Source organism: Oryctolagus cuniculus, chromosome 4, assembly GCF_964237555.1.
Source record: "Oryctolagus cuniculus chromosome 4, mOryCun1.1, whole genome shotgun sequence".
Lineage (NCBI taxonomy): Eukaryota > Metazoa > Chordata > Mammalia > Lagomorpha > Leporidae > Oryctolagus > Oryctolagus cuniculus.
The window spans coordinates 81,335,670-81,361,340 of record NC_091435.1 but is presented as its reverse complement, the minus strand read 5'-3'; the positions used below and the strand labels follow the sequence as shown (position 1 = coordinate 81,361,340).

Here is a 25,671-nt window from a genome sequence, read left to right as displayed (position 1 = left end):
TTAATCATTGTATCCCTTGTCTCTTTTAACAGTTTATGTTGAAGTCTATTTTGTCTGATATTAGAATGGCTACACCTGTTCTTTTTTACTTTCTGTTAGCGTGGAATATCTTTTCCTATCCTTTCACTTTTAGTAGTATGTATCTCTGTTGGTGAGATATGTTTTGTGTAGGCAGAAAATAGAAGGGTCATGTTTTATAATCCATTCGGCAAGCCTGTATCTTTTAATTGGAGAGTTTAGCCATTTACATTCAAGCTTACTATTGAAAAGTAACCACTTGACCCTGCCATTGTTCCATAAATATTCCCATTGTTTGTTTTGGATTTCTTTTGTACTTTTACTGGGCGATTTTCTGGCTTCACATTCTTTCATAATGATAACTGTCTTTCTGTAGATCTCTGTGTAGCATATCCTTAAACATCTTTTGTAAGGCTGGATGAGTGGTGAAAAATTCTTTCAATTTCTGTTTGTTGTGGAAGGTCTTTATTTCTCTTTCATTCATAAATGAGAACTTTGTAGTATCCTAGGTTGACAATTTTTTTTTCTTAAGACTTAGACTATGTTTCTCTGTTCTCTCCTAACCTGTAGGGTCTCTGATGAGAAGTCAGCTATGAGTCTAATTGGAGATCCTCTTAAAGTAACCTGACATTTCTCTCATGCACATTTTAGAATCTTTTCTTTATGTTTTATTACTGATGAAGCTTGACTACAATGTTTCATGGTGAAGATCTTTTCTGGTCATGTCTATATGGAATTTTACATACCTCATGTATTTGAACATTCCTTTCTTTCCCCAAATTAGGGAAATTTCCTGTAATTGTTTCCCTGAACAGGTCTTCTAATCCATTCTCTCCACACTATCAGGAACTCCTAAGACCCATATGTTGGGTCATTTGATATTATCCCATATATCTCCAACACTGTTTTTAATTTTTCTAATTTCTTCCTTTTTTTTCAGTCTGAAAAATTTCCAAAGATTTGTCTTCTAGCTTAGTATTCTTTCTGCTGCCTCACCAAGTCTGTTGTTAAGGATTTCTACTATATTTTTTATCTGATATACTGAATTCTTCATTTCTAATATTTCATTTTGGTTTCTATTCAAAAATCTCACCTTCATGGGAGAATTTTTCATTCATGTCATGTATGGATTTCTTTAATTTGTGAATTTACATCTCATTGCTTCTGAGTAATCCTAGGATTAGTCTTTCAAAGTCAATTTCAGGCATTTCATCAATCTTTTCATCTTTACATTCTAATATTGAAGTATTGTTGTGTTCCTTTGGGGGGGTTCATGTTGTTTCCTTATTCTTGTTTCTTGGATTTCTGCATTTGTTTTTAATCATTTGGATATAGTTGTAACTGTGCCTCTGTGGCTTAGTGGACTGTCTGCTCTTTCAGTGACTATTCAGAGACATGTACTAGGTAGGCCAGGGAGCTCTGGTCAGTGCTCCAGGGTGGGGTGAGTAACCAGGGTGACACCCAAGTTGAGTGTGGTAGATCTCCTCTGTTAGCATAATCACACCCTCATCTCCTTTCTTCCATGGTGATCCTGTTAAACTAATTGAAGTGCACCAAATGCAAGTCAGGCCTGAGTGAAAGTCTATAGGACTGATGTTTGGTTTTCCACATTACTGTGATGAAAGTTTTAGTGTTTTCCTCTGCCCTCTTTTCTTCCTTCTTTTCACTTCCTAACAGTGTTTTGTTATAGTCTTCCTTTTCATGTGGTCAAGATAGATAATATTCGTGTTCTGATTGTAATTATAGTTTATCCTCTGTGCTTTATGCATAAGTTAATTTTAGAAGCTAAAAAATCATAAATATGTACATTATTATGACTGCAGCAGTTTTCAGTGAAGAGAATTCAGTCTGAGAATTCAGTGTCCTTCAATGTGATTCAGATGTGATCCTAGTTGCCATTTAGGGAACAATGTTCCTAATGTCATGGCTCAATGAGTTAATTGTCCTTATATTTTATTAATTGTTTAAAATCATATCACAATTTAGTTTGTTTCATATTCATACCTTTATGTTCTTGATGACCTAGTTTCAATAGTGTCTTTCTTCTAATTCCCAAAAGGTTGCACCTAACATCAGACTGTCCATTTCCTTTGCAGTAGCCTCCACCTTTTTGCTTCCAACCCTGCTCTTATTCTGCTGCTTTACTCCATTTCTGAGACATCTGCTGCTGCTTTCCCAGCACATTAGCACAGAGCTGGATCAGAAGCAGAAGAGCTGGGGCTTGAACTGGTGCTTAGATATGAGATGCCAGTGATGCAAGTGGCAGCTTAACCTGCTGCACCACAGCACTGGCCCCTGCGTGCTTGGGTATTTACTTAACTGTATCTTTCAGATCTATTGTATTTTCAGTTTTAGTGATCTCATTCTTAATTTCCAAAAGTTCTTCCTTCTTCTTGAATTTTTTTTCAGACCATCTTGTGTTACAGATAGAATATTCTTTTGGTGTCTCTCATTACTGTTTCTTCAGAATTCTCCCCGATCCTGATTTGCGTTTCTTCTAGCTGGGGTGCTCCATTTCTGTTATGCACATGCTTGTTCACTGCTGGTTTTTGTCACAAGCTGTTGATCCTGGTCACTGACACGCATTCCCTTGCTGTGTAGTGAGCTGAGAGCTGTTTCCTGGTAGCAGCTGCCTGCATTTGGGTGAGCTGGTGCCTGTGCACAGCCTCATTTGAGGTGCCGGCCTCCGCACCAATGGCTCTGGTTTTCCTTAGGCAGTGTCTTCAGAACCCTAGAGAAGCTTCCCCAGCTTTTCTTTTCCTTCCATTTCACTCAGTATCATTTTCTCCATTTCCTATGTTCCAGACATTTGTGGAAACCTTTCATCAGTAGGATCCTACCATCCCAATCCTCTTTGCAGTGGGCGTTTATTTATTTCTCCTCTTTCCTACCCTCTTGATACTATTGATATGATCTTGGAGGGGAGAAGGGGAATGACAAGTGTTCTTAACATGCCTTTATAAAAAATTTTTATTTATTTATTTGAAATGCAGAATTACAGAGAGAGAGAGAGAGAGTTCTCCATCTGTTGGTTCACTTCCCAAATGGCCCAGCCAGAGCTGGGCCAAACACTTGGGCCATCTTCTGCTGCTTTCCCAGGCACATTAGCAGAGAGCTGGATCAAAAATGGAGCAGCTAGGACTCGAACCAGCAGCCATATGGGTTGCCGGTGCTACAGATGGTAGTTTAACCCACTGCAGTGCAGTGCCAGCCCTTTAACATGATTTTTTAAACAAGAAAACTCTTTCAAAATGATTTTTCCCAAATTTTAAAATGACCACTGTAGAAAATTGAGAAAATATAAACAATCAAACAGAAAAAGATCTGTTCCTCTCTCCCCGAACAGTAATATTGCTAACACTTAAAAACACATTCTGATTCCTTTTTCTATGCATTAATCAATCTTTTTTATATAGCAGTGGGATCATACTGTATGTTCTGTTTTCACTATGCCCCTTAAAACAGCAATAGATTTTTATTATCTTTTTGTGTCACAACATATCCCAAAGATGTGGCATTTATTGAAAGATATATCATCACTTATTTTGCCAACCCTTGATTATCTAGCATTAGGTTCTTTATTTTCATTACTCTAAACAAGCATTTTTACACATTTTTGACTACTTTTTTTACTCATATCTGTGAGTGTTTACTTTGGACAGAATCCTAGGAATGGAACTGCTGGGTCAAAGTATAGGCAGGCCCCCGTGTTGGGCCATCATCTGGGTTCTCTTTGCAGTGGCCCCACTTTATTTTGTTGTTTTGTTTTGTTTTGTTTTTGTTTTTGTTTTTTACCACTCACCTATCCTCATTTATTTATTTATTTTTTATTTAATAAATGTGAATTTACAAAGTGCAACTTTTGTACTATTGTGGCTCCCCCCCGCCTCCCTGCCTCCCGCGGCCCTCCCCCCTCTCCTCTCCCTCTCCCATCCTGTGCTTCATCCAGTTTCATTTTCAATTACCTTCATATACAGAAGATCAACTTAGTATATACTAAGCAAGGATTTCAATAGGCTGCACTCACACAACCGCACAAGGTATAGGGTATTGTTCGACTAGTAGTGTTGTCTTTAAGTTTCATAGTAAAACACATTAAGGACAGAGATGCTACGTGGGGAGCCTGTACCCAGTGACTCCTGTTGTTGATTTAGCAATTGGCACTCTTATTTATGACGTCAGCAATCACCCGAGGCTCTTGCCATGAGCTGTCTAGGCTATGGAAGCCCCTTGAGTTCACCAACTCTGAACTTGTTTAGTCAAGGCCGTATCACAGTGGAGGTTCCTTCCTCCCTTCAGAGAAAGGCGCCTCCCTCCCTGACACAGCGGCCCCACTTTAACTTTCCAGCCCTAAGCTTCTCCTTCACTACACTTGTGCTGGAATCCCCGAGTGTTAGAGCAGAGGCTTTAGGAGCATAATTTGCCGAGTCAGGCAGGACTGAACCCTAGCTTTGCCACTTACTCAGTCTGACTGAGCACTTTTCTCTAAAATGGGGAAATGATTTTACTTTCCTGGTGTGGCTGTTGTGAGGCATAAACAAGATTTTAAAAAATGCATGTAAAGCCCTGACACAGACCTGTCAGGTTGAAACTGGTCATCCATTGATCAGGATGGTGTTAGGCTGTTCCTATCCCTGAGCCTAACCAAACCGTCGTTCAAGGCCACATTTAAGATGCTGCTGCCTGGGTGAGGCTTTCCCAGCCAGGACAGCTGGTCTCCCTGTGCTGTTAGAGCACTCGGGGCCGGACCCTCGCTGATGTTCAGAACACACTGTTGTCTTGCTCCCACATGTGTCTGCTCTAAGTCTGTGTCTCCATCCATTGTCCGTTGCCATAACAGACCTGGGGCTGGGTAATGTAGGAGGACAAGAGGTTGATTCAAGCTCACAGTTTTGGAGACCTGAAGCCCTTATGACGAATAGCATCCCAGTGGTGGGAGCATCTGTAGGAGCGAGGGAGAGCATGTGAAGACAGGAAGCCAGAGATGCAGGAGAGGCTAGGCTTATTCTTTTATACTAGCCCTTCCATGAGAACTAATCCCTTCCTAGCACAAGGCCCCTGGGGACCTAATGACCTCCCCCTGAACTCTCCTCTTAAGAGAGGTCACACCACCTCTTAATGTCACCATGCAGAGGACCAAGCCTCCATCATAAGAATGCCTGGGCACTTTGGGGACACATTCACACCAAATGCAAACCCTAGCAGGATGGAAGGAGCCGCACTCTCATCACCTGGCACTGTGCTGTTGGTCCTTCACCGTCACGCAGTAACTCAGTTTCCATTTGTGTTCTTGGGAAGGGAGGTAGTGATGGAAAGGAACCTGCAGCTCAGTCATCAGGATTGCTTTTCTTTTTTTTTTTATATTTATTTATTTATGTTTTTTTTTTTTTTTTTTTTTTTTTTTTTTTTTGACAGGCAGAGTGGACAGTGAAAGAGAGAGAGACAAAGAGAAAGGTCTTCCTTTTGCCGTTGGTTCACCCTCCAATGGCCGCCGCAGCCGGCGCGCTGCGGCCGGCGCACCGCGCTGATCCGATGGCAGGAGCCAGGAGCCAGGTGCTTTTCCTGGTCTCCCATGGGGTGCAGGGCCCAAGCACCTGGGCCATCCTCCACTGCACTCCCGGGCCACAGCAGAGAGCTGGCCTGGAAGAGGGGCAACCGGGACAGAATCCAGCGCCCCAACCGGGACTAGAACCCGGTGTGCCGGCGCCGCAAGGTGGAGGATTAGCCTAGTGAGCCGCAGCGCCGGCCCAGGATTGCTTTTCTAAAAACAATTATTTATTTGAAAGGCGGAGAGACCAAGAGATAGACACAAAGGGAGACAGAGATCTCCCGCCCTCTGATTTACTCCCTAAATTCCTGCAACAGCCAGGGCTAGGCTATGCTGAAGCCGGGAGCTGAGAACTCAGTCTGGGTCCCCCACACGTGTGGCAGGGACCTAAGTCCTTGAGCCGTCGCATTCTGTCTTCCAGGGTGTGCATTAGCAGGAAACTGGAACTGAGAGTGGAGTCAGGAGTCAAACCTAGGCACTGTGATATGAGATGCAGGCATCTTAACCAGTATCTTAACTTCTATGGCAAATTCCTGTCCTAGGAGTGGGTTTCGGTTTCCTTAGAACCCTTGGGTAGCTCAGGAGCTGTGAGGGTGGTTGGTAACCCCAGGGCACCTGAACCCCCAGCAAAAGGAGCGGGTAGCTGTAGCAGTGAAATTGCACAGGAACTGCCAGGCCTCTCGCTAGTGCTGAGCCTCTCCGGGGCATCTGCCAGCTGGGAAGGCCAGGGCTGAGCAGGCAGCACCGGGATGTTGTGTGTGCACGATGCCTGCGTCACCCTCCTTACTCTGCAACCAGTAATCAGATGGTTTTGTAGCCAAGAGGGTTTTCCTTGTGCGCACTTCCCCACCCACAAAGGCCCCTTTCACAGCCACGCAGATGCCTCCCCAGTTGCCAGGGGAGATTGAGAAGCGCCCGTTCACAGAGCTGCAGATGGGAGGGCTGGGCAAGAGAGAGCTTCCAGGAGAGGGCCCCGGAGGAAGGGAGGGGATTCCTGGAGTCGCTCTGTCACCCCATCCCCTGCCTGTGTGTCTTTCAGGAGTCATGGCTGGCTTCAACATGGGGGGCGACCTCAGGGAGCCGGCCGCCAGCATCCCGCTCGGCTCGCTGGCAGCTGTTGGCATCTCGTAAGTCCCCCGCGTGGTGATCGGTCTGAGCTGCAGAGTGGGAGAGAAAACCCCAGGCTGAAGAGGGGATTGCCCGCTTTGTTCCGAGAGCGCCCCGACTGTGACCGGTCTATTTCATACCCTGATCCTCCTTTTAACACTCGGTGGGCTGGAAAATTCCCGTCTGGTGCGTTCAGACACTGCCCTTTCATAGCCCTGCCTGGGAGGAGTGGCGGGAATGCAGATCACAGACCCAGCCTTTCCCTCAGCCTCCAGCCCCCCTTTTCACACCCCTACTTTGAAGTTGGAGATTTTTCTTAACCATTGCATTTCCAGGATTATTGGAGGGAACATAAGGATGAAGAGCTTTGCAATTAGACAGATGAAAGTTTGCATCTCAGCTCTGCCGCTGATGGGCTGTGTGACTCTGCCACCTCACTTAGCTCTCTGAGCTTGTTTCCTTTTCTAGGAAAGTGGAGTAGTGATGATCTGTGTGCCTCACTGGCTGTGTGTGAAGCTGCAGGGCAGGCCCAGAGACACTGGCTCTCCTGCTGCCCCCAGCTGGCCTCCCCTCCATCTCCCCAAGGCCCTCCAGCTTCTGGGTCTTTAGTTCACCTTGTGCCACTCCTACTAGGAGGCTGGCCAGCCTTTGGGTCTGTTTCTGGCCTGCTAGGATTGTTTGTTTTTCTCTCTGTGCCACAAGAAGTTTTGCTGCCCTTGACTGGGTGGGTGTGAAAAGGCAGTGAGATCATAGACATGACAGTGAGTTAAGAAGTTATTTAAACTGTGATATTGTTTAAAAATTTATTTATTTGAAAAGTAGAGCGATAGAGATATTCCATCTGTTGGTTTACTCCCCAAATGGCTCCAACAACCAGGAGTCCGGAATTCCATCTGGACAGTGCCCTAGGTACTGCCACTTTCCCAGGTACATTTGTAGAAAGCTGGATGGGAAGCAGACCAGCCAGAACTCAAATCAGTACTCCCATGTGGGATACCAGCATTGCAAGTGGTAGTGCAACCCACTGAACCACAACACCAGCTCCAGTTGTGATTGTTTTAAAGGCATTAATACATCTATGTCACAAGTACTGAGTCTGCTGTTTGCTTACTGCAGTTGCACTGTTGCAACCAGCCAGGCACATACACCAGGCTGTCTTGTACAAAATAAGGCAATAGCAATGGGAGCAAAATGAAGACAACGGAGGTACAGTGGAGTTTGGGGAGGAAAGAAAAGAAAGTGGGTTCTACGTGGGAACCCTGCCTTGGTTTTAGTGATCCTTGGGATGTCCTGGGAGGAACCTTTGGCCTACTCAGCCACTACCCAGGTGGTCACCAGAAGTCACACAGGGGTCATGTGCTTGTTCAAGATTACTGTGGCATTAGGGTTAAAGCCACTGCTTGTGGCACAAGCATCCCATATGGGTGCAGGTTCAAGTCCTGGCTGCTCCACTTCTGATTCAGCTCCCTGAGAAAGCAGCAGAAGGTGGCCCAAGTATTTGAGCCCCTGCACCCACTGGGAGACCTGGAAGAATCTCCTGGCTCCTGAATTCAGACTAGCCCAGCTGAAGCCATTGTGGCTATTTGAGGAGTGAACTGGCAGATAGAAGACCCCTCTCTCTGTCTCCTCCTGTGTCTTCTTGTAACTCTATTTTTCAAGTAGATAAATAAATTGTAAAAAAGAAAAAAAAAGATTAATAGACATCTTGGGGACACAGCCAGCCCACTGTGCCTTTACATACTTTTTTTCCTTTCTATTATCTGTGCTCCAAAAACCAACAGAACTGAGAGGCCCAAAAGGTCATCAACTTGTTTTTCTGCACAGGGAGGGTCGAGTGTGTGGCTGCCCCAAATCCTAACACAGGGGCCCATTAGCCTCTTACTTCCCCTCCCCTGACCCTTTGTGTGTTTTTCTTTTTCTTTTTTTTCTTTCAAAAAGATTTATTTCTCATTTATTTGAAAGGCAGAGTTACAGAGAGAGGAGGAGAGACTGAGATAGAGAGAAAATAATCTTCCATCCAGTAGCTTATTTCTCAGATGGCTACAATGGCTGAGGGTAGGCCATGCTGAAGTCAGCAGCCAGGAGCTTCTTCTTGGTCTCCCATGTTTGGCTCTCCCCTTGGTGCAGGGCCCTAAGGACTTGGGCCATCTTCTGCTGCTTTCCCAGGTGCATTAGCAGGGAGCTGGATCAGAAGCAGAGCAGCCAGATCTCAAACCGATGCCCATGTGGGATGCTGGTGTTGCAGGCCAAGGCTTAACCTGGTACACCACAATGCTGATCAACTTTTTCTTCTTTTAATATAAGAAAAAGAGAAAGCAATGATGCTTATTTTTCATTTTTGGTACAAAATATGCTAGAGGAGAAACAGTAGAAAAAGGCCCCTCACCCCAGCCGGCTGGGGAGGCCTGGTAACTGGCTTGCTCTCTAGTTTTGAGTCAGCCCCCACAGGAAACCAGAGGTGGAGTGGTGTGAGGTTGGGGTGGGCTTGGCTGGGGCTGGTGGCATTCTGCTGTGCTCTTGGGTTTTACAGGTGGTTTCTGTACCTCGTCTTCGTTCTCCTGCTGGGCGCCGTCTGCACCCGAGAGGCTCTTCGCTATGACTTCCTGATAGCTGAGAAGGTGTGTGAGTCCTGCGCTGCCCAGAGGGCTCACTTGGTCAGCTGGGTCGCTGCTCCCACCTACCGGGGCTGCCTCCCCTTGCATTCCATCTGGGAGACTTCAGTCCTGGGGCTCAAAACTGATGGGAAACTTACAGCTTCTGTGTATGGAGCCCTAGAAATCAGTCCCAGTACCCAGGGAGGCACATGAATTCAGGTAACTAGAGACTGGAGCCATTTCCATGTCAAAAATCAGGACAGAAATACAAAAAAAAAAAAAAAGGCCAGCCACCCAAACTCTCAGCTCATAAGCCTTGTGTTTTTTAAAAAGATTTATTTGAAAGGCAGAGTTACAGAGTAAGAGAAAGAATCTTCCTTCCACTGGTTCACTCCCCAAATGGCCACAATGGCTCAGGCTGGGCCAGGCCAAAGCCAGGAGCCAGGAGCTTCATTTGGATCTCCCATGTGGGTGGCAGGGGCCCATGCACTTGGGCCATCTGCTACTTTCCCAGGCATGTTAGTAGGGAACTGGATTAGAAGTGGAGCAGCCAGACTCAAACCAGCATCCACATGGGATGTCAGCATCACAGGCAGCAGCTTAACCCAGTACCCAACAACGCCAGCCCCAACTCCTGTGTTTTGCCAGTTGGTTCACTTTCCACCCAAACCACAAACTGCCAGTCACAAGAAGCAAGAAAGGAGGAGGCTGAGGGACAGAAAAGGGGGCAGGGAGGTGGAGTGATACTAAGGAGCCCAGCACCAGGGTGAACGCCTGGCAAAGACAGGGCAGGAGGATCTGCCCTGTCCCCAACAACCCTCAGCTTTCTGGTTGCCCTGAGAATCCCAGGCTCCAGGATGAGTGAATTCCTTGTGTTCCCTGATCGCTGCTAGCCAGCTGGAGGTCATGTAATCCAAGGACACTTGTTTGGCATCACTTGACCCTCCAAGAATAAAATTTCCAAACATTTTTTCTGGAAATCCCCCAAAACTACTTTCCTTAGTTTCCTGGAGGAAAAGCAGGCCTTGTGATTCCCGTCAGAGAAGAGAAACTCCCTCCCCACCCAGCTGCCTGTCTCTGATGGGGATCAGAGGGGCCCCTGCTGCCCTGCCTTTCTCTGCCAGGCCCTCAGCCTGAGTCTCGCTGAGTCTCCCTGCTTGTGTTTTAGGAGAGAGTGCTGTGTTCTCGTGGGGTGAGGCTGTGTGGAGCAGCCTGGACCTGCCTCAGAGCGGGCCAGTGCTTAGGACATACTGCGGCAGGGAGCTCGGAACTCACTTTTGAAAACAATTTCTTATTTAATTATCTTCACTTTATTTGAAAGGCAGAGAGAGAGAGAGAGAGAGAGAGAGAGAGAGAGAGAGAGAGAGAGAAGTCTTCCATATGCTGGTTCACTCCCCATATGTAAGCAACAGCCAGGGCTGGACCAGGCCAAAGCCAGGAGCCTGGAACTCAATCCAGGTTTCCCATGGAGGTGGCAGGAGCCCAAGCACTTGAGTCATCACCAGCCTCAAGGTGCACATTAGCAGAAAGCTGGAATCTGGAGTGAAGCCAGGACTCAAACCAGGTACTCTAGATATGAGATACAGGCACCCATAAACTCCGTTAGCACGGATTTCCTTGTAAGTCGTGTAGACTCATGCAGAGGTGATGTTTGTTTTCAAGGGTCTTGCCTGCAGGCCGACACGGGGAGCAGATCAGGCAGTACCAGAGCTGACCCCAGGTAGCGAGGCTTGCTCTGGGGGAAGGAACCTGTGTCTGTCTTTGTATCCACATGCACGTGTCTGTCTAGAGTTTCATCTCCGAGGGTCTTTTCTCCAGTTGTGGAATGAAAAGCTTGGCTGCGTTAGAGGGACTGGAGGCCTCTGGGGGCCGATAAAGAAGGAAGGATCGTTTGACCAGGGAGAACTGATCGTGGCTTGTCTGCAACTCTCCAGTGGCTGGCTTGGTCTTCTGAAACTGCTTCCTTTCTAGCGCTTCCTCCAGAGAAATCCTTTCAATCATCAGGGACTCTGATGTGGATGGAATGAGGAGCCCCACTGGGCTCGTCTCTCCTCTGCTTCCCTGCTTTGTGCGCAACATTCAGAATGGACCCATGGTGGGGCAGGCAGCCTGGTGTCCAGGGAAGGCACAGACTTCTTCCGAGACAGCACAGTAGTTTCTGAGGCTGAAACCCCACACTGGATAATCAACACCTGTACCCAGGAATGCCACCTGCCCCAGATGGCAAGACAGGCAGGCGAGCTGTTGCCAGTTGGGGGCACCTGTTAAATCAGGCCCATCAGCAATATTTGGACACATGCACACTCTAGGATAAAAGGTGGAGATTTAGTTTTTGGAGAGGATGATATTATTTCCTTGGGATGAATTATTAGAAAGGCTATAAAGAAAAATGAAGCAAGCCCACTGCTCTTAGTTCTCAGTGGCAACCAGGGGCAGGTGCAGCAAGTGAGTACACAGTAAGGAACCAACCATGGCAGCTCCAAAATAGCAGCGCCCTAATGTCAGGTGCCCCTCCCTCAACTCCTCCAAAAGGGGGCACACAGGATTTTCCTCCAGAGCTTTCTTCTTTCCTCAAGTATCTAAAGTGTCTCTTGTCGGGTCTGACCTGGCAGCAATAGCAGGCACTGTACTCCAGTAGTAAGTTGGACCACAAGTGATTTCACTGCCGGTACCTAGAGAATAGAGGCTGCAGCAACGAGGCTGGAGGGGCAAGGACAGAGTCTCTGCTGGACACAGGAGGCAGTCTCCCATCCTGGTATGGCTTTAGCAAGTCACGCAGCTCAGCTTCATGTCCTAACTATGGCCTCAGTTCTGAGCCCATCTCTGAGCTTTCCTGGGGCCTGAAGTGAGGCTGCCTCTGTGTGCCAGAAGTATCACTGTGGGACACAGGCAGGGCTGGCCTCTGACTGCTTCCCTTGGCACTGGTTCCCATGAGCTGCTCAGTGGACATCTCCCTCTCTCCCCACAGCCTTCTGCCAGAACTGTCTCCCATGGCTGCAGGCCGCCCTCGCTGCTTTCTGCTGATCTGCTGCTGGCCAGTTGATCCATTTCTGGGTTTCCTGCAGCTTCTCTGGCCTAGTTCTATTACTTTCCCTGTTCTTGAATGTCAGTCTCAATAATGTTCTGCTTTCTTAAGAATTTTTAGTATACTGCAGTAGGTCTGAGATAACTATCAATGCACAACACCTGCCACATAGTGGGTGCTTATTAAATTTCAACTTACCTTCTGGGTAAGAAACAGTGAATTTCTGCCAGGAGATGCCAGGCTTGAATCTCCTCAGGAATTCTTTGAAAGGGGAGTGCAATGGGTACGCTGTGCTCTTCCCAGGGCATCGCCATGCTGGCTGCACATTGCAGTCACCTGGGGGCTTTAAAAGACTCCACAATGTCTGTGTCCCATTCCATACTAGTCAGATCAGAAGCCTGGGGTGATTCTCACCTGTTGCTAGAGTGGAACCCTACAGAGTTACATTTTCAAAAAGCTGATGATAAAATTTTATCATGGAGTCTGTCTGCTTATAAAAACAAACAAACAAACAAACAAAAAACAATCCGCATAGGATGGATTGGGTAGAGAAGACAGAAAGCAAGATGATAAATGAATGATCACATCTCGGAGTACACCAAGGATTGATCATGGGACCAGTTTATCTAGCAGTTTATGAGACCTTGAGGGCATGGATCACAGAGAAGTTATGTGGCCTCATTAATTCAGCTGCTTAGCACTGTTTGTGTCAGGTGCTGCAAGGCAGGGGCCAGGATGCATGATACGCATCTTCACTTAAGGGGCGCTTGTGCACTGGCAAGATAAGCCGTGAGCTAATGAACTATCCCCGGGGTAAAAGATAACAAAACACCATCAGAGCAGTGTATGTCAAGTAATAAAATGGGCGGTGAAGAGTTGAGACAAGTGAGCTTAAAGGGGATAACAAGAGCCTGCATTTCTGTAGGGCAGAGCAACCCACACTGAATCACAGACAAGACAGGCTCTGTGGTGGTTGTGAGTTTTTGTCTATCAAGCCTCTGACGTCCCTGCCCACTGCAGGTGATCTGCATTACATTATCCCCCTGAAGGGAGGGAGTGACCCATTTATTATCACAGCAGCCCAGAGGACCAAACCCTCTCCTGCCTGTCCCTTTGCAGCCCCTAGACTAGGTCATCAGATGCTCAGCTGTAATTAATGAGGCAAAAAGAGAGAGGTGGTGAGGGGTGGGCATTGGGCACAGCAGTTGCCACCCACATCCCTATCTGTGTGCCGGGTTCAAGTCCCAGCTCCTGTGCTCTCCATTCCAGCTGCCTGCTAATGTGCATCCTGGGTGTCAGCAGATGATGAGCCAAGTACTTAGGTGCCTGCCACCTGTGGAGGAGACTTGGGTTGAGTTCCAGACACCTGGCTTTTTCCTGGCCTAGCATCTGCTGTTTCAGGCATTTGGGGGAGTGAACTAGAGGATGGAAGCTCTCTCTAAGTGTCTGTCTTTCCAATTAAAAAAAAAAAAGTAAGTAAGTTTTTTTAAAGAAATGATGAGAGTTCCTCTGCAGGTGGCAGGTGCTGGAGCATCCTGGCAGACTGATGCTGTTGAAGAGTCTGGGTGTGCCTCCAGGCTTCTGTCCTGCCTTTCTCCAAACCTGAACTTTTAGCTTCCTGATGATTCTGCCAACCTGCAGGGTCCTACAAGTATAGCATTAAAGCGGGGGGATATCTTTTTCCTGATGCAAATCCAGACTGATGCAGGATTCCTCAGGTGGTCAGATTATTCCAGTGATAATTTATGAGCCAGGAAGATTCCTCCCCATGCTTATGTTCAGTGTAGCTCAATGACAGGGATCCAGTGTATTGCTCAAGAAAGAAATAAAATTTGGGGTAAGGAGAGTCTTCATCAAGAAGGGTGTTAAGTGGCAGAGTTGGAAACTAAACCTGACTTATCTGTGCTGGTTGGGTAAAGACACATGGCATCCCCAGTTCTGGCCACTGAGCCTGAAGTTGAGTGGAATGGGGAGGGCACCGCAGAGACCCAGGAGAGCAGAGAGACTCCACTGGGTGTGGGTGAGGTCCAGCTCAGGAAGGTGTGATGGCTTCAGGCTGGCAGGCAGGGACACAAGTGCACGGGGAGTGGTGCTGATCTTTTGCTGGCCCTCTCTGACTCTGCTGGTGCCTTATGGGCCAAGGGGACATGGGTCCCATTCAGCCCCCAGCATTTGTCTTTGCTAGACACAGAATACTGGGCTGATGCTCCCAAAGCAGCTGTCCTCACATCCCCTTGAGGGGCCCACAGAACTCTGAGGAGCAGCCCCTATGGCGAGGGGGATTGGAGGCGGCCTCATAGAGGAGGTGAGGTTTGTGCTGAGTCCTGAAGCACAGTTTAGCAGTCAGACAATGAGTAGATTAGGGGATGTGGTGGGTAGAGCGCTCCAGCAGGCAGAGAAATCATGCTGACCCACGACTCTGTGTGCTGAGTGTGGGGCACACTTGGTCATGAGCCATGTGGGAGCTGCAGGCATGTTTGTAGCAGGGGCATTTGGGTCAGATCTGGTTCAGATCAGTGACTCTGGCAGAGTCTAAGGATGACACAGAGTGAGGAGAGCATAGAGACAGGAGGCTGTTAGCTTTGTGGTTGGCCAGTGGTTCTCAAAGTGTGGTCCCCAGCCCACCAGCATCAAGGTCTTCTGGGAACCTGTTGAAAATCCAGGTTCTCACCCCTACCCCCAGATCATTGATTCAGAAACTCCGGAGTTGGTTCCCAGAAATCCGTGTTTTCTCAAGCCTTACAGATGAGTCTGATGCCTGCTGGTTTGAGAAAGCGTGTGCAGTCCATGTCAAATGTGGGCGAACCTGGAGTAGTGGCATGCAGTAGGGTGGGGCTGGGGATTGGGGAATTACTCTATCCCCGAGGGTGACCCTGGAGGACGTCCTGTGCTCAGCTGCAGCAGGGTGGGCAGTGTGGCGGCAGTGGAAGGGCTGTGGCACTGGATGATGAAGCCGTTTTCTCACCTAGGTGTCCCTGGTGGGCTTCCTCTTCCTTCTGGGCTTGTACATCTCGTCTCTGGCCTCCTGCATGGGAGGACTCTACGGAGCTCCCCGGATCTTGCAGTGCATTGCGCAGGAGAAAGTGATTCCTGCACTCGCCTGTCTGGGAAAAAGGGTGAGTGGCCCATTGTTTGAGAAACATACCTTTTGCCTTAACACAGCTGTTGGCCCATGCATGCTTTAGTTTTTCTGATTAGAACTCCTGATTGGCCGGTGCCGTGGCTCAATAGGCTAATCCTCCGCCTGTGGCGCCGGCACCCCGGGTTCTAGTCCCAGTTGGGGCACCGGATTCTGTCCCGGTTGCCCCTCTTCCAGGCCAGCTCTCTGCTGTGGCCCGGGAGTGCAGTGGAGGATGGCCCAGGTGCTTGGGCCCTGCACCCCATGGGAGACCAGGATAAGCACCTGGCTCCTGCCATCGGATCAGCGCGGTGCGCCGGCCGCAGTGCGCTGGCCACAGCAGCCATTGGAGGGTGAACCAATGGAAAAGGAAGACCTTTCTCTCTGTCTCTCTCTCTCACTGTCCACTCTGCCTGTCCAAAAAAAAAAAAAAAAAAAAAAAAACAAACAAAACCACACAACTCCTGATCAGTTGATCAGTTGTCTAGGGTGGGATAGATGAGAATGCAGTGATCATTTCTTCCAGCCCGTCCTCTTGCTGGCTTAGGCTGAGGTCAATTAGATGAAGCATCTGAAATGTCACAGCACCCTGGCCACCTGGCACTGGGTTAGCCAGCCAGGCCCAGCAGCAGCTTGGACTGGAGCAGCAGGAAATGGAGGAAGCCCTATCCCTTAATAAAAATAAATTCCAGAGGTGGGCATTAGGCTTAGTAGTTAAGATGCAAGTTGGGAGCCTGCATCCCATATCAGAATACAGGAGTTTGAGTCCTGGCCCTGCTGCTGACTCCAACTTCCTGCTAATGTGCACCCCAGGAGGCAGCAGGTAATGGCTCAGCTACTTGGGTCCCTGCCATCCACGTGGGAGACCTGTATTGTTCCTGGCTCCCAGGGCATTTGGAGAGTGAACTGGGGATGAGAGCTCTCTGTGCTTCTGTCTTTCTCTGTCTGCATGTCTCTTAAATAAAGAGAAGAAAATTTCCAGATTCTCCTGTTTTAGCATAGAAGAATCTCCTGGTTAGGAAGGGAGCTGGTCTTTGCAGCTCTCACTCTGCTCTCAAGGCTTGTCTTGTCCCTGGGGGTTGCAGTTTGATTATTCTCCACAGCCCTGGCCTTGGGGCTTGCTGTTAACCATCATGCCCCCAAACCTTAAATGGCTGGGATGCTCCAGAGACCTTCTGAAAACCCAGAGGTTGACAAGAGAGAAGCAGAGACAGAGACTCCCACTTCCCAGGAGCTCGAGCTCACACAGTCTTGTGCGGGTGCACAGGTGCTCTCCGCCAGCCTTCAGGTTCCCAGCCTTCCTCCTGAGCAAACTATGCTCATCTCCTCCTTGTCCTTCCCCGACTTCTGTCCTCGGTCAGCCTGGGCTGGGGAGGGGTGGCACTGTTGGCTCTCCTGCCTTCTGGGTGCTGGTGCCTTTTGTTTTATTTTTCTTTCACTTCATTTGTTTTAGGAGACAGTGCATACATAAAAATATGATGCAAAAGAAATCGTCTTTTCATACAAATGCAGAGAGACTGCTCTCACTCCTCTTCCATGGTGTGAATATCCCATAGTCTGTTTACTCAGTTCCCCACAGGTTCACACTTGTGTGGCTTTCCAGTAAACAGTGCTGAGGTGAATAACCTTACCTGTATGAATAACGTTGTATATATGAGACAGATGTGTTTAATGGATAGTTTGGATCAGTGGGATTGCTGGGTCAAAGCATAAATGCATTGCTAAGAGCCTCGGGTGATCACTGACGTCATACCTAAGAGTGTCAATTGTTAAATCAACAACAGGAGTCCTTGTGCACTTACTCCCCATGTAGGACCTCTGTCCTTAATGAGTTGTACTATGAGAATTAACTGCAAAACTTGTTTTCAAACAATACTTTATACTTTGTGTGCATGTGTGAGTGCAAATTGTTGAAATCTTTACTTGGTATAGAGTCAGTCTTCTGTATATAAAGTTAATTAAAAACGAATCTTAGTGAAGAATGGGATGGGAGAGGGAGTAGGAGGTGGGATGGGAGTGGGGGTGGGAGGACGGGTAGAGGGGGAATAACCACTATAATGCTAAAGTTGTATCTATAAAATTTGCATTCATTAACTAAAACCTTTTGTGGGGAGCAACTGGACTAGACTATGTTACTGGAATTAAGACTTATTCTATGCATCTGCTCTCCCACAATATGGCGCTGGGAGAGGAGGAAACAGCTTCTACACAGCTGCCTCCAGTTCAACCAATAAACAGCAGGACCTGCTCCTGATTGGAGGAGAGCAGCGTACTCGGCGTGTGGGTAGCAGAGTTGGGATTGGTGGAAGAGGACTATAAATGAGGAGAGAGACAACATGCACCGGGAACATCTATCTGAAGGAACACCTGTGCAGCCCCCGAGAGAGCCGGCCAGCGGTGTGCCGCTCCCCCGCGGAAGTGGGGAAAATGGCAGGGGGAACTGCCCTTCCACGGAGGTGGAAGGGATGGTAACCAACCCGGGAAGAACCAGCAGCAAACCCGGGGAGGGCCGAGCAGACAAAAGAACAGCGCAGGGTCCTGTGTCATTCCTCCGCGAAGACGGGGAGCGACAACCTTTCTTTAAAAAAATGCGTTGCTAATAGATCTTGCCAAAACAGTTTCTGAGAGCTTTGTATCATTGTGTGCTTTTACCAGCAATGTGTGAAAGTGTGTTTTCCCACAGCCGTGGGCACCTAGGTTCAAGCCCAAAGAGATTGCTTTACAGGATTCTGCTCTGGCCCTTGGGTATAAGATGTTTATGAGGCAAGAGGACATGCCCACATGAGTCTCATGTCCTGCCTTCTAGACCACATTCCAGGTATGCTGCACCCTAGAATTCCTTGCTCAGATGGACCCCAGCCCACTTCTGGGATCTGCAGGTTCCCCTTCCTCTGTAGGACCAAGGGGCAGGAGAAGAGTCCACGTGTGACTGTGAGACCCCCATGCTGTAATCTAGGAGGAGAAGGGGATGGGCTACCACTGGAGGCTCTGCCTGGTGTCTTTCATGAAGAAGGCTGAGGAGTGCAAGAATTCTGAACTTGAACCTGCACCTCCCCATCCTCATGAAGGTGTCTTTGCCAAGGAAGGAGGATAGATCATACTTGATTTAGAAGATTGTCTGTTAAAGTCTTCTCTTGATTACTTTAATTTAAATACCTGAGAGGAGCTTCTTGGGGGGAAGAAAAGGTTACAGCTTACAGTTTGGAGGTTACAGCTGAAGATCAGGCAGCCCCACAGTCTGGTGTCTGGTGGAAACGCGTCGTGGTGGTGTGGAGGCACTATCACAAGGTGAGCCAGGAAGGAGAGAGCAAGGAACTGGTGCAGTAATGAAGCTTTGGGAAAAAAAGGTCCCAAGCCTAAAATACAGATGAAAAACCAGGAAAAATATTTATTTATTTACATCACAAAGAATTAGTTTTCCTAATAAAGAAGAGCTTCTAGCAAGTGAAAATGATCAATAATCACAAAAATATTATAAATAGCTCTTAAACGTTAGGCTTTATTCATTGTAACAGTAATGCAACTCCCAATATCCTAAAATGCCATTTCTCATTATACAGTTAGTAAAAATTCACATTTTTAAAATTTGACAGATAGAGTTAGTGAGAGAGAGAGACAGAGAGAAAGATCTTCCTTCTGCTAGTTCACCCCCCAAATGACTGCTATGGCCTGAGCTACGTCAACCCGAAGCCAGGAGCCAGGTGCTTCTTACTGGTCTCCCATGCAGGTGCAGGGCCCAAGCACTTGGGCCATCCTCCACTGCCTTCCTGGGCCACAGCTGAGAGCTGGCCTGGAAGAGGAGCAGCCGGGACTAGAACCCTGCACCCATATGGGATGCCGGTGCCGCAGGCGGAGGATTAACCAAGTGAGCCATGGCGCCGGCAAAAAATTCACATTTGACAATGAGCTGGAGACAGTCTCCTTACTAATGTTGTGTTTGCTGTCCAGAATGAGTGTGCAAATGGGGGATCCAAATGCCTTACATCTAAATGTTTAGTTATAAACAACTAACAACATGCTTGGGGTATAGCAGGTATTTAAACTCTAACATCTTAATGCTAATAGCTGATGGATTAAGGGTGGAGACTTAATCTAATTATACATATGGTGGCTAGGAGGTGAGGCCAGTGTCCGTATGTCTGGATCACTGAGAGTGTGCCTTCCGAGAGAGGTCTAATTTAGATTCATTTATTTTATTTTATTTTTTAATTTTATTTTTTAATTTTATTTGACAGGTAGAGTTATAGACAGTGAGAGAGATAGAGAGACAGAGAGAAAGATCTTCCTTCTGTTGGTTCACCCCCAAAATGACTGCTACGGCCTGGGCTACGCCAATCAGGAGCCAGGAACTTCCTCTGGGTCTCCCATGCAAGGGCCCAAGGACTTGGGCCATCTTCTACTGCTTTCCCAGGCCATAGCAGAGAGCTGGATTGGAAGTGGAGCAGCTGGATCTCGAACCATCGCCCATATAGGATGCCAGCACTTCAGGCCAGGGTGCCAATCCGCTGCACCACAGTGCCGGCCCCTGTCCTGACTTCTGTGATAGTCATCTCCTTGCTTACTTTGTAGTTTTACTCAGGGGTTTGGCAATTGTTTTCAGAAAAGGGTCAGATGTACATATTGTAGGCATTGTAGGCCCAACAGATTCACTCACAATTTCTACTGTTGTACCTCACAGGAAGCCACAGACGATACCCAGTTCTTTACTTACGGATGCATATCTGAATTTCACAAAGTGTTCTTCTTTCAGTGCCCTCTCCCCCAAGTGTTTAAAACTCTAAGACATTATTAGCTCATGGGCACACGTAGGCAGGCAGTGCTGGACGTGACCCTGGGGCCAGAGCTTGTGACTGCTGGTTCACTTCCTACACAGGCATCTCCAAGCAGGAAGGTTTATTGTTGTCTGTTTTGAACTGTGAATAAATGGGACCACATATATGTACTTTATGGCATGCTCTTTTCACTCACCATCGTGTTTTTAAGGTTCATCCCTGATTTGGTAGTGGCAGCAGCTTGGGTGTTATTTGGGACTGTGATGGCCAAGGTGGTGAACACTCTTGCACTAGTAGCCTGGTGCCCGTGCAGCGCCCCTCCAGACTATAAACCTGCTAATGGAATTGCTAAATCATTAGATAAATGTGTCTCTACTTACTTGATAATACCAAACTCTTTTCCAAAATAGTTAGACTAATTTGTACTCCTATCAGCAGTGGATGAGAGTCCCCATTCTATATTTTTTTCAATACTTTTTATTATCAGACTTGAAAATTTTTACCATTTTGATAGATGTGTTAATGTTTCTCTCTGTGGTTTTAATTTGCATTTCATTAATTACTAATGTCATTAGACATCCTTTTAATGTTTAACTGATATTCTTGTGTAAACTTAACTTGTCTAAATCCTTTTTTTTTTTTTTTGAGATTTAGATTTTATTTATTTGAAAGGCAGAATTACAGAGAGAGAGATTGGGAGAGACAGAAAGAGATCCGTCTGCTGTGTCACTCCCAAATGGCCACAGTGGCTGGGACTGTGCTGTGCCAAAGCCAAGAGCCTAGAGCTTCTTCTGGATCTCCCATGTGGGTGCAGGGGCGTCAGCACTTGAGCCATCCTCTGCTGCTTTCCCACCACAGCCAGCAGGCTGGGCTGGCAGTGGAGAGCTGGCTCTGGAACCAGGATGCTGTTGTCGCAGGAGGTGGCTTTACCCGCTCGCCACAATGCCACTCTTCTCACTTCTTTTGGGTGGGAATTGTGTGTCTTTTTCCAATTATATTTTAGGAGTTATTTGTATAAGCTAGTTACCTTTTGTCTGTTATTTATGCTACAAGCATCTTTTTCCATGATGTGGCTTGCCTTTTCATTCCTTTTTGGTATCCTTTAAGAAAGAGAATGTGGCCAGTAGACCACAGGGAGTTGTTTGGGCACAGAACATGGGGACTGAGCGGTGACTGTGACAGTGGCTGTGATGAGTGCTTATAGGAGCGTCAGCATATTTTTCCCACTGCCATCCCCCTAAAGGCCACCGAGTCCACCTCCATTAAACAGGTGTGTGAGAGCATGTGCATGTGTGAATATTAAGTGTTAGAATCCCCTATTCCAATAGAATCCACGGATCCTTTTTTTTTTTTTAAGATTTATTTACTTGAAAGTCAGAGTTACACAGAGAGAGGAGAGGCAGAGAAAGAGAGAGGTCTTCCATCTGATGGTTCACTCCCCAGATGGCCTCAATGGCCAGAGCTGCACCGATCTGAAGCCAGGAGCCAGGAGCTTCTTCCAGGTCTCCCACATGGGTTCAGGGGCCCAAGGAATTGGGCCATCTTCCACTGCTCTCCCAGGACATAGCAGAGAGCTGGATCAGAAGAGGAGCAGCTGGGACTAGAACCGGCACCCATATGGGATGCCGGCACTTCAGGCCAGGGCGTTAACCCACTGCACCACAGTGTCGGCCCTTCTTTTTTTTTTTTTTTTTTTTTGACAGGCAGAGTGGACAGTGAGAGAGAGAGACAGAGAGAAAGGTCTTCCTTTGCCGTTGGTTCACCCTCCAATGGCCGCCACAGCTGGCACACGGCCGGTGCACCGCGCTGATCCGAAGGCAGGAGCCAGGTGCTTATCCTGGTCTCCCACGCGGGTGCAGGACCCAAGCACTTGGGCCATCCTCCACTGCATTCCTGGGCCACAGCAGAGAGCTGGACAGGAAGAGGAGCAACTGGGACAGAATCCGGCGCCCCAACCAGGACTAGAACCCAGTGTGCCGGCACCGCAGGTGGAGGATTAGCTTAGTGAGCCGCAGCATCGACCACCTTCTTTTTTTTTTTTTTTTTAAGAGTTTATTTTATTTATTTGAAAGACAGAGTTACAGAGAGAGGTAGAGACAGAGAGAGAGGTCTTCCATCTGATGGTTCACTCCCCAGATGGCCTCAATGGCCGAAGCTGCACCGATCTGAAGCCAGGAGCCAGGAGCTTCTTCCAGGTCTCCCACATGGATGCAGGGGCCCAAGGAATTGGGCCATCTTCCACTGCTTTTCCAGGCCATAGCAGAGAGCTGGATCAGAAGAGGAGCAGCCAGGACTAGAACCGACACCCATGTGGGATGCCAACGCTTCAGGCGAGGGCTTTAACCCGCTGTGCCGCAGTGCCAGCCCCTCCCCAGATTGTTTTCCTGGACACAGCATTCCATGGGAAGAATAAACTTGACATTTCTTTGATTGCCAAGGCTGGTGTTAAAATGCAGTGAACGACAAAAAGGGAAAACATTTGGAAGTCAGATTTCTTTGAAAATGTCCCTTGCTAATAGTTACTGATAAAACTACCTCCTGTGGTGCGCTAGGAGTCCGCTGTGTGTGAGTTCAGTTTTCAGCATTTTACCTGCATTAGCTCTTCTCTCAAGATGACCCCACGAGTTGGATATTATTGTCTCAGGTTTCCAGATAAACAGTCACATGCTAAGAAATGCCTGAGCCACTCTGAGTTTGGGTTCTCTCATGTAACTTCTGAACCTTCTGGTACTTTCTGTTTGAAATTTCTTAGTCCTAAATGGTACTTTTCTTTTTTCAGAAAGGACCAAATAAAACACCTGTAACTGCCATCTGCCTGACCAGCTTGGTGACCATGGCCTTTGTCCTTGTGGGCCAGGTGAACATTCTGGCTCCCATCGTCACCATCAACTTCATGCTGACGTACGTGGCCGTGGACTACTCATACTTCTCTCTGTCCATGGACCGCTGCGGCCTTCCCCGGGGGACTGAGCCAGCGCTCAGGGAAGGCACGGAAGCTGTCCACTGCTCTGAGCATCTGCTCCTGGAAAAAGCTCCTACCTATGGCTCTGAGGGCCCTGCTCGAAGCCTCTCTGAGGGCACTCTGCTGGAATTCGCCAAGGACATGGACCAGCTCCTGCAGCTAACCAGGGATCTTGAGAGTAGCCAGCCCAGGCAAGGAGAGGGGGACAGGAGCCCTGAGGGTCAGAAGAGGAAAGGCAAGAAGGCTACCAAACAAACCCTACAGGACAGCTTCCTCTTGGACCTCAACTCCCCTACCTCCTTCCCTCCTGGTAGCTCTGACAGGTTGCCCACTGCCTCCTGGGAGGGGCACAGGTCCGACTGGAACAAGCAGACTTCCAGGAGTGAAGGGACTTGGCCTGGGGGACTACGTGAGGAACTTCTCCCAGAGCTGTGTAGCCAGCGGAGGCCAAGTAAAGAAGGTGAGTGCTTTGGAACCATGCTGGAGTCTCAATTGCCTGTTATCATGACCTGAGTTTAAAATTTTTATTAATTTTGCTTTTTTAAAATATTCTATTCAGGTATCAGCTGAATTATTTATTTATTTACTTTAAAACATGTTATTTTAAAATTTTTAAAAAAGATTCATTTATTTATTTGAAAGTCAGAGTTACACAGAGATAGAAGGAGAGGCAGAGAGAGAGAGAGGTCTTCATCCACTGGTTCACTCCCCAACTGGCCTCAACGGCTGGAGCTGCGCCAATCTGAAGCCAGGAGCCTGGAATCAGGAGTTTTTTCCAGATCTCCCACGCGGGTTCAGGGGCCCAAGGACTTGGGCCATCTTCCACTGCTTTTCCAGGCCATAACAGAGAGCTGGATAGGAAGCAGAGCAGCCTGGATTCAAATCGGCGCCCATATGGGATGGGCTGAATTATTTATAATTCTCCTCTGTTATAGATACTGTAGTTAATTTTAAGCAGAAATTTCTATCTATTCCTGTAATGTCAGAGCTGGCAGCCATGGCTAGAAATTGAATATCAATTTCTTTTCACTGAAAACTCAGCTGAGGTCTAATGCCAATGTGACTGAAATGAATTTCTCCTTTCAGGAGAAGTGCCAATGTGTTATGACAAACTGCTTGGCAAGCACTTGGTATATTTTGTCTGTGGAAGATGAGTCTCCCAAACCAGTCAAGAAAGGAAGGAGAGAAGGTGGCTAAAGGAACATGCCTTTGCTTTCTCAAGTCTAAACCACAGAGACAAGAGAGACTCTCAGAGGCTCACAGGGCAGGAGAAACTCTGAAAGAGAAAGCTCATGGTTTGTAAGGATCCACCATGTTCTAGGTGGTTTTTATCTATTTGTGTAATACGAGGGCTCTTCACAAAGTTGCTGGAGGAGGGGGCACTGTGATGCAGTGGGTTAACTCAGTGCTGGGGATTCCCACATCCCATAACTGAGCGAGATCAAGTCCCACCTTCACTTCAGATCCAGCTTCCGGCTAATGCACCCTTGGAGGTAGCAGAGGGTGGCTCAAGTACATGGGTTCCTGCAACCCATGTGGGAGATCCTGATTGAATTCCTGGCTCTTGGCTTTGGCCTGGCCTAGCCTGGATGGTACAGGCATTTGGAGAATGAATCAGAAGATGGAAGATGTCTCTCTGTCTCTTTCTGTCTCTCTCTCTCTCTGCCACTCTGCCTTTCAAATAAATAAATTTTTTAAAAGTTAATTGAGGGGCTGGTGCTGTGGCACAGTGGGTTAAAGCCCTGGCCTGAAGTGCCGGCATCCCATATGGGTGCCGGTTCAAGACCCGGCTGCTCCACTTCCAATCCAGCTCCTGCTATGGCCTGAGAAAGCAGTAGAAGATGGCCCAAGTCCTTGAGCCCCTGCATCCATGTGGGAGACCTGGAAGAAACTCCTGGCTCCTGGCTTCGGATTGGCACAGCTCCAGCGGTTGCGGCCATTTGGGGAGTGAACCAGCAGATGAAAGACCTTTCTCTCTCTCTCTCTCTCTCTCTCTCTCTCTGCCTCTCCTCTCTCTGTGTAACTGACTTTCAAGTAAATAAATAAATCTTTAAAAAAGAAAAAGTTCATGGAAAATAAATATTATGAAAAAACCACATGGGTTTCAAAAAATGTATACAACCAAATAATAGAATCTTTGAATTCTGTTTTCCACAAATGTTTTGAAGGGCCCTCGTATAATAGATATGAGCATTCTACACATGAAAACCCTGAAGGCTCAGTGAGACCACAGGGAAGCTTCAGAGCTGCTTCACTGTGCAGCTGGACATGCCCCCATGACTGCCTGTTCTGGGAGCCCCTGCATGATCTTCCACCGCACCCTGCGCCTTGAGATCTCGATGGGCAGGTGTGGACCAAGAGCAGGCAATGTCTAAAGGCAAACACTGTACGTGCTGATTTTTCCTTCCTTACATTTTTTTCCTTAAATATTTATTTATTTGAAAGACAGAGACAGAGAGACCAAGAGAGAGATCTTCTATCCACTGATCTACTCCCCAGGTGGCTGCAACAGCCAGGGCTGAGCCAG

General features: G+C 47.7%; 1 protein-coding gene across 5 annotated transcripts in view; it reads left to right on the top strand.

Annotated features, from left to right (window-relative positions):
- The window catches only part of SLC12A8 (solute carrier family 12 member 8), a 190,679-nt gene that overhangs the window by 129,105 nt on the left and 35,903 nt on the right, over window positions 1-25,671 (top strand). For all 5 annotated transcript variants that reach the window (XR_007924633.2, XR_011387963.1, XM_051859211.2 and 2 more), the window contains exons 7-10: window positions 6,606-6,693; window positions 9,204-9,291; window positions 15,262-15,408; window positions 22,962-23,604. Coding sequence is in view for 3 of the 5 variants with exons in the window: in XM_051859211.2 (XP_051715171.2) it covers window positions 6,606-6,693; window positions 9,204-9,291; window positions 15,262-15,408; window positions 22,962-23,604 (966 nt within the window). In the remaining 2 variants the exon portion in view is untranslated. The remainder of the gene's footprint in view (window positions 1-6,605; window positions 6,694-9,203; window positions 9,292-15,261; window positions 15,409-22,961; window positions 23,605-25,671) is intronic.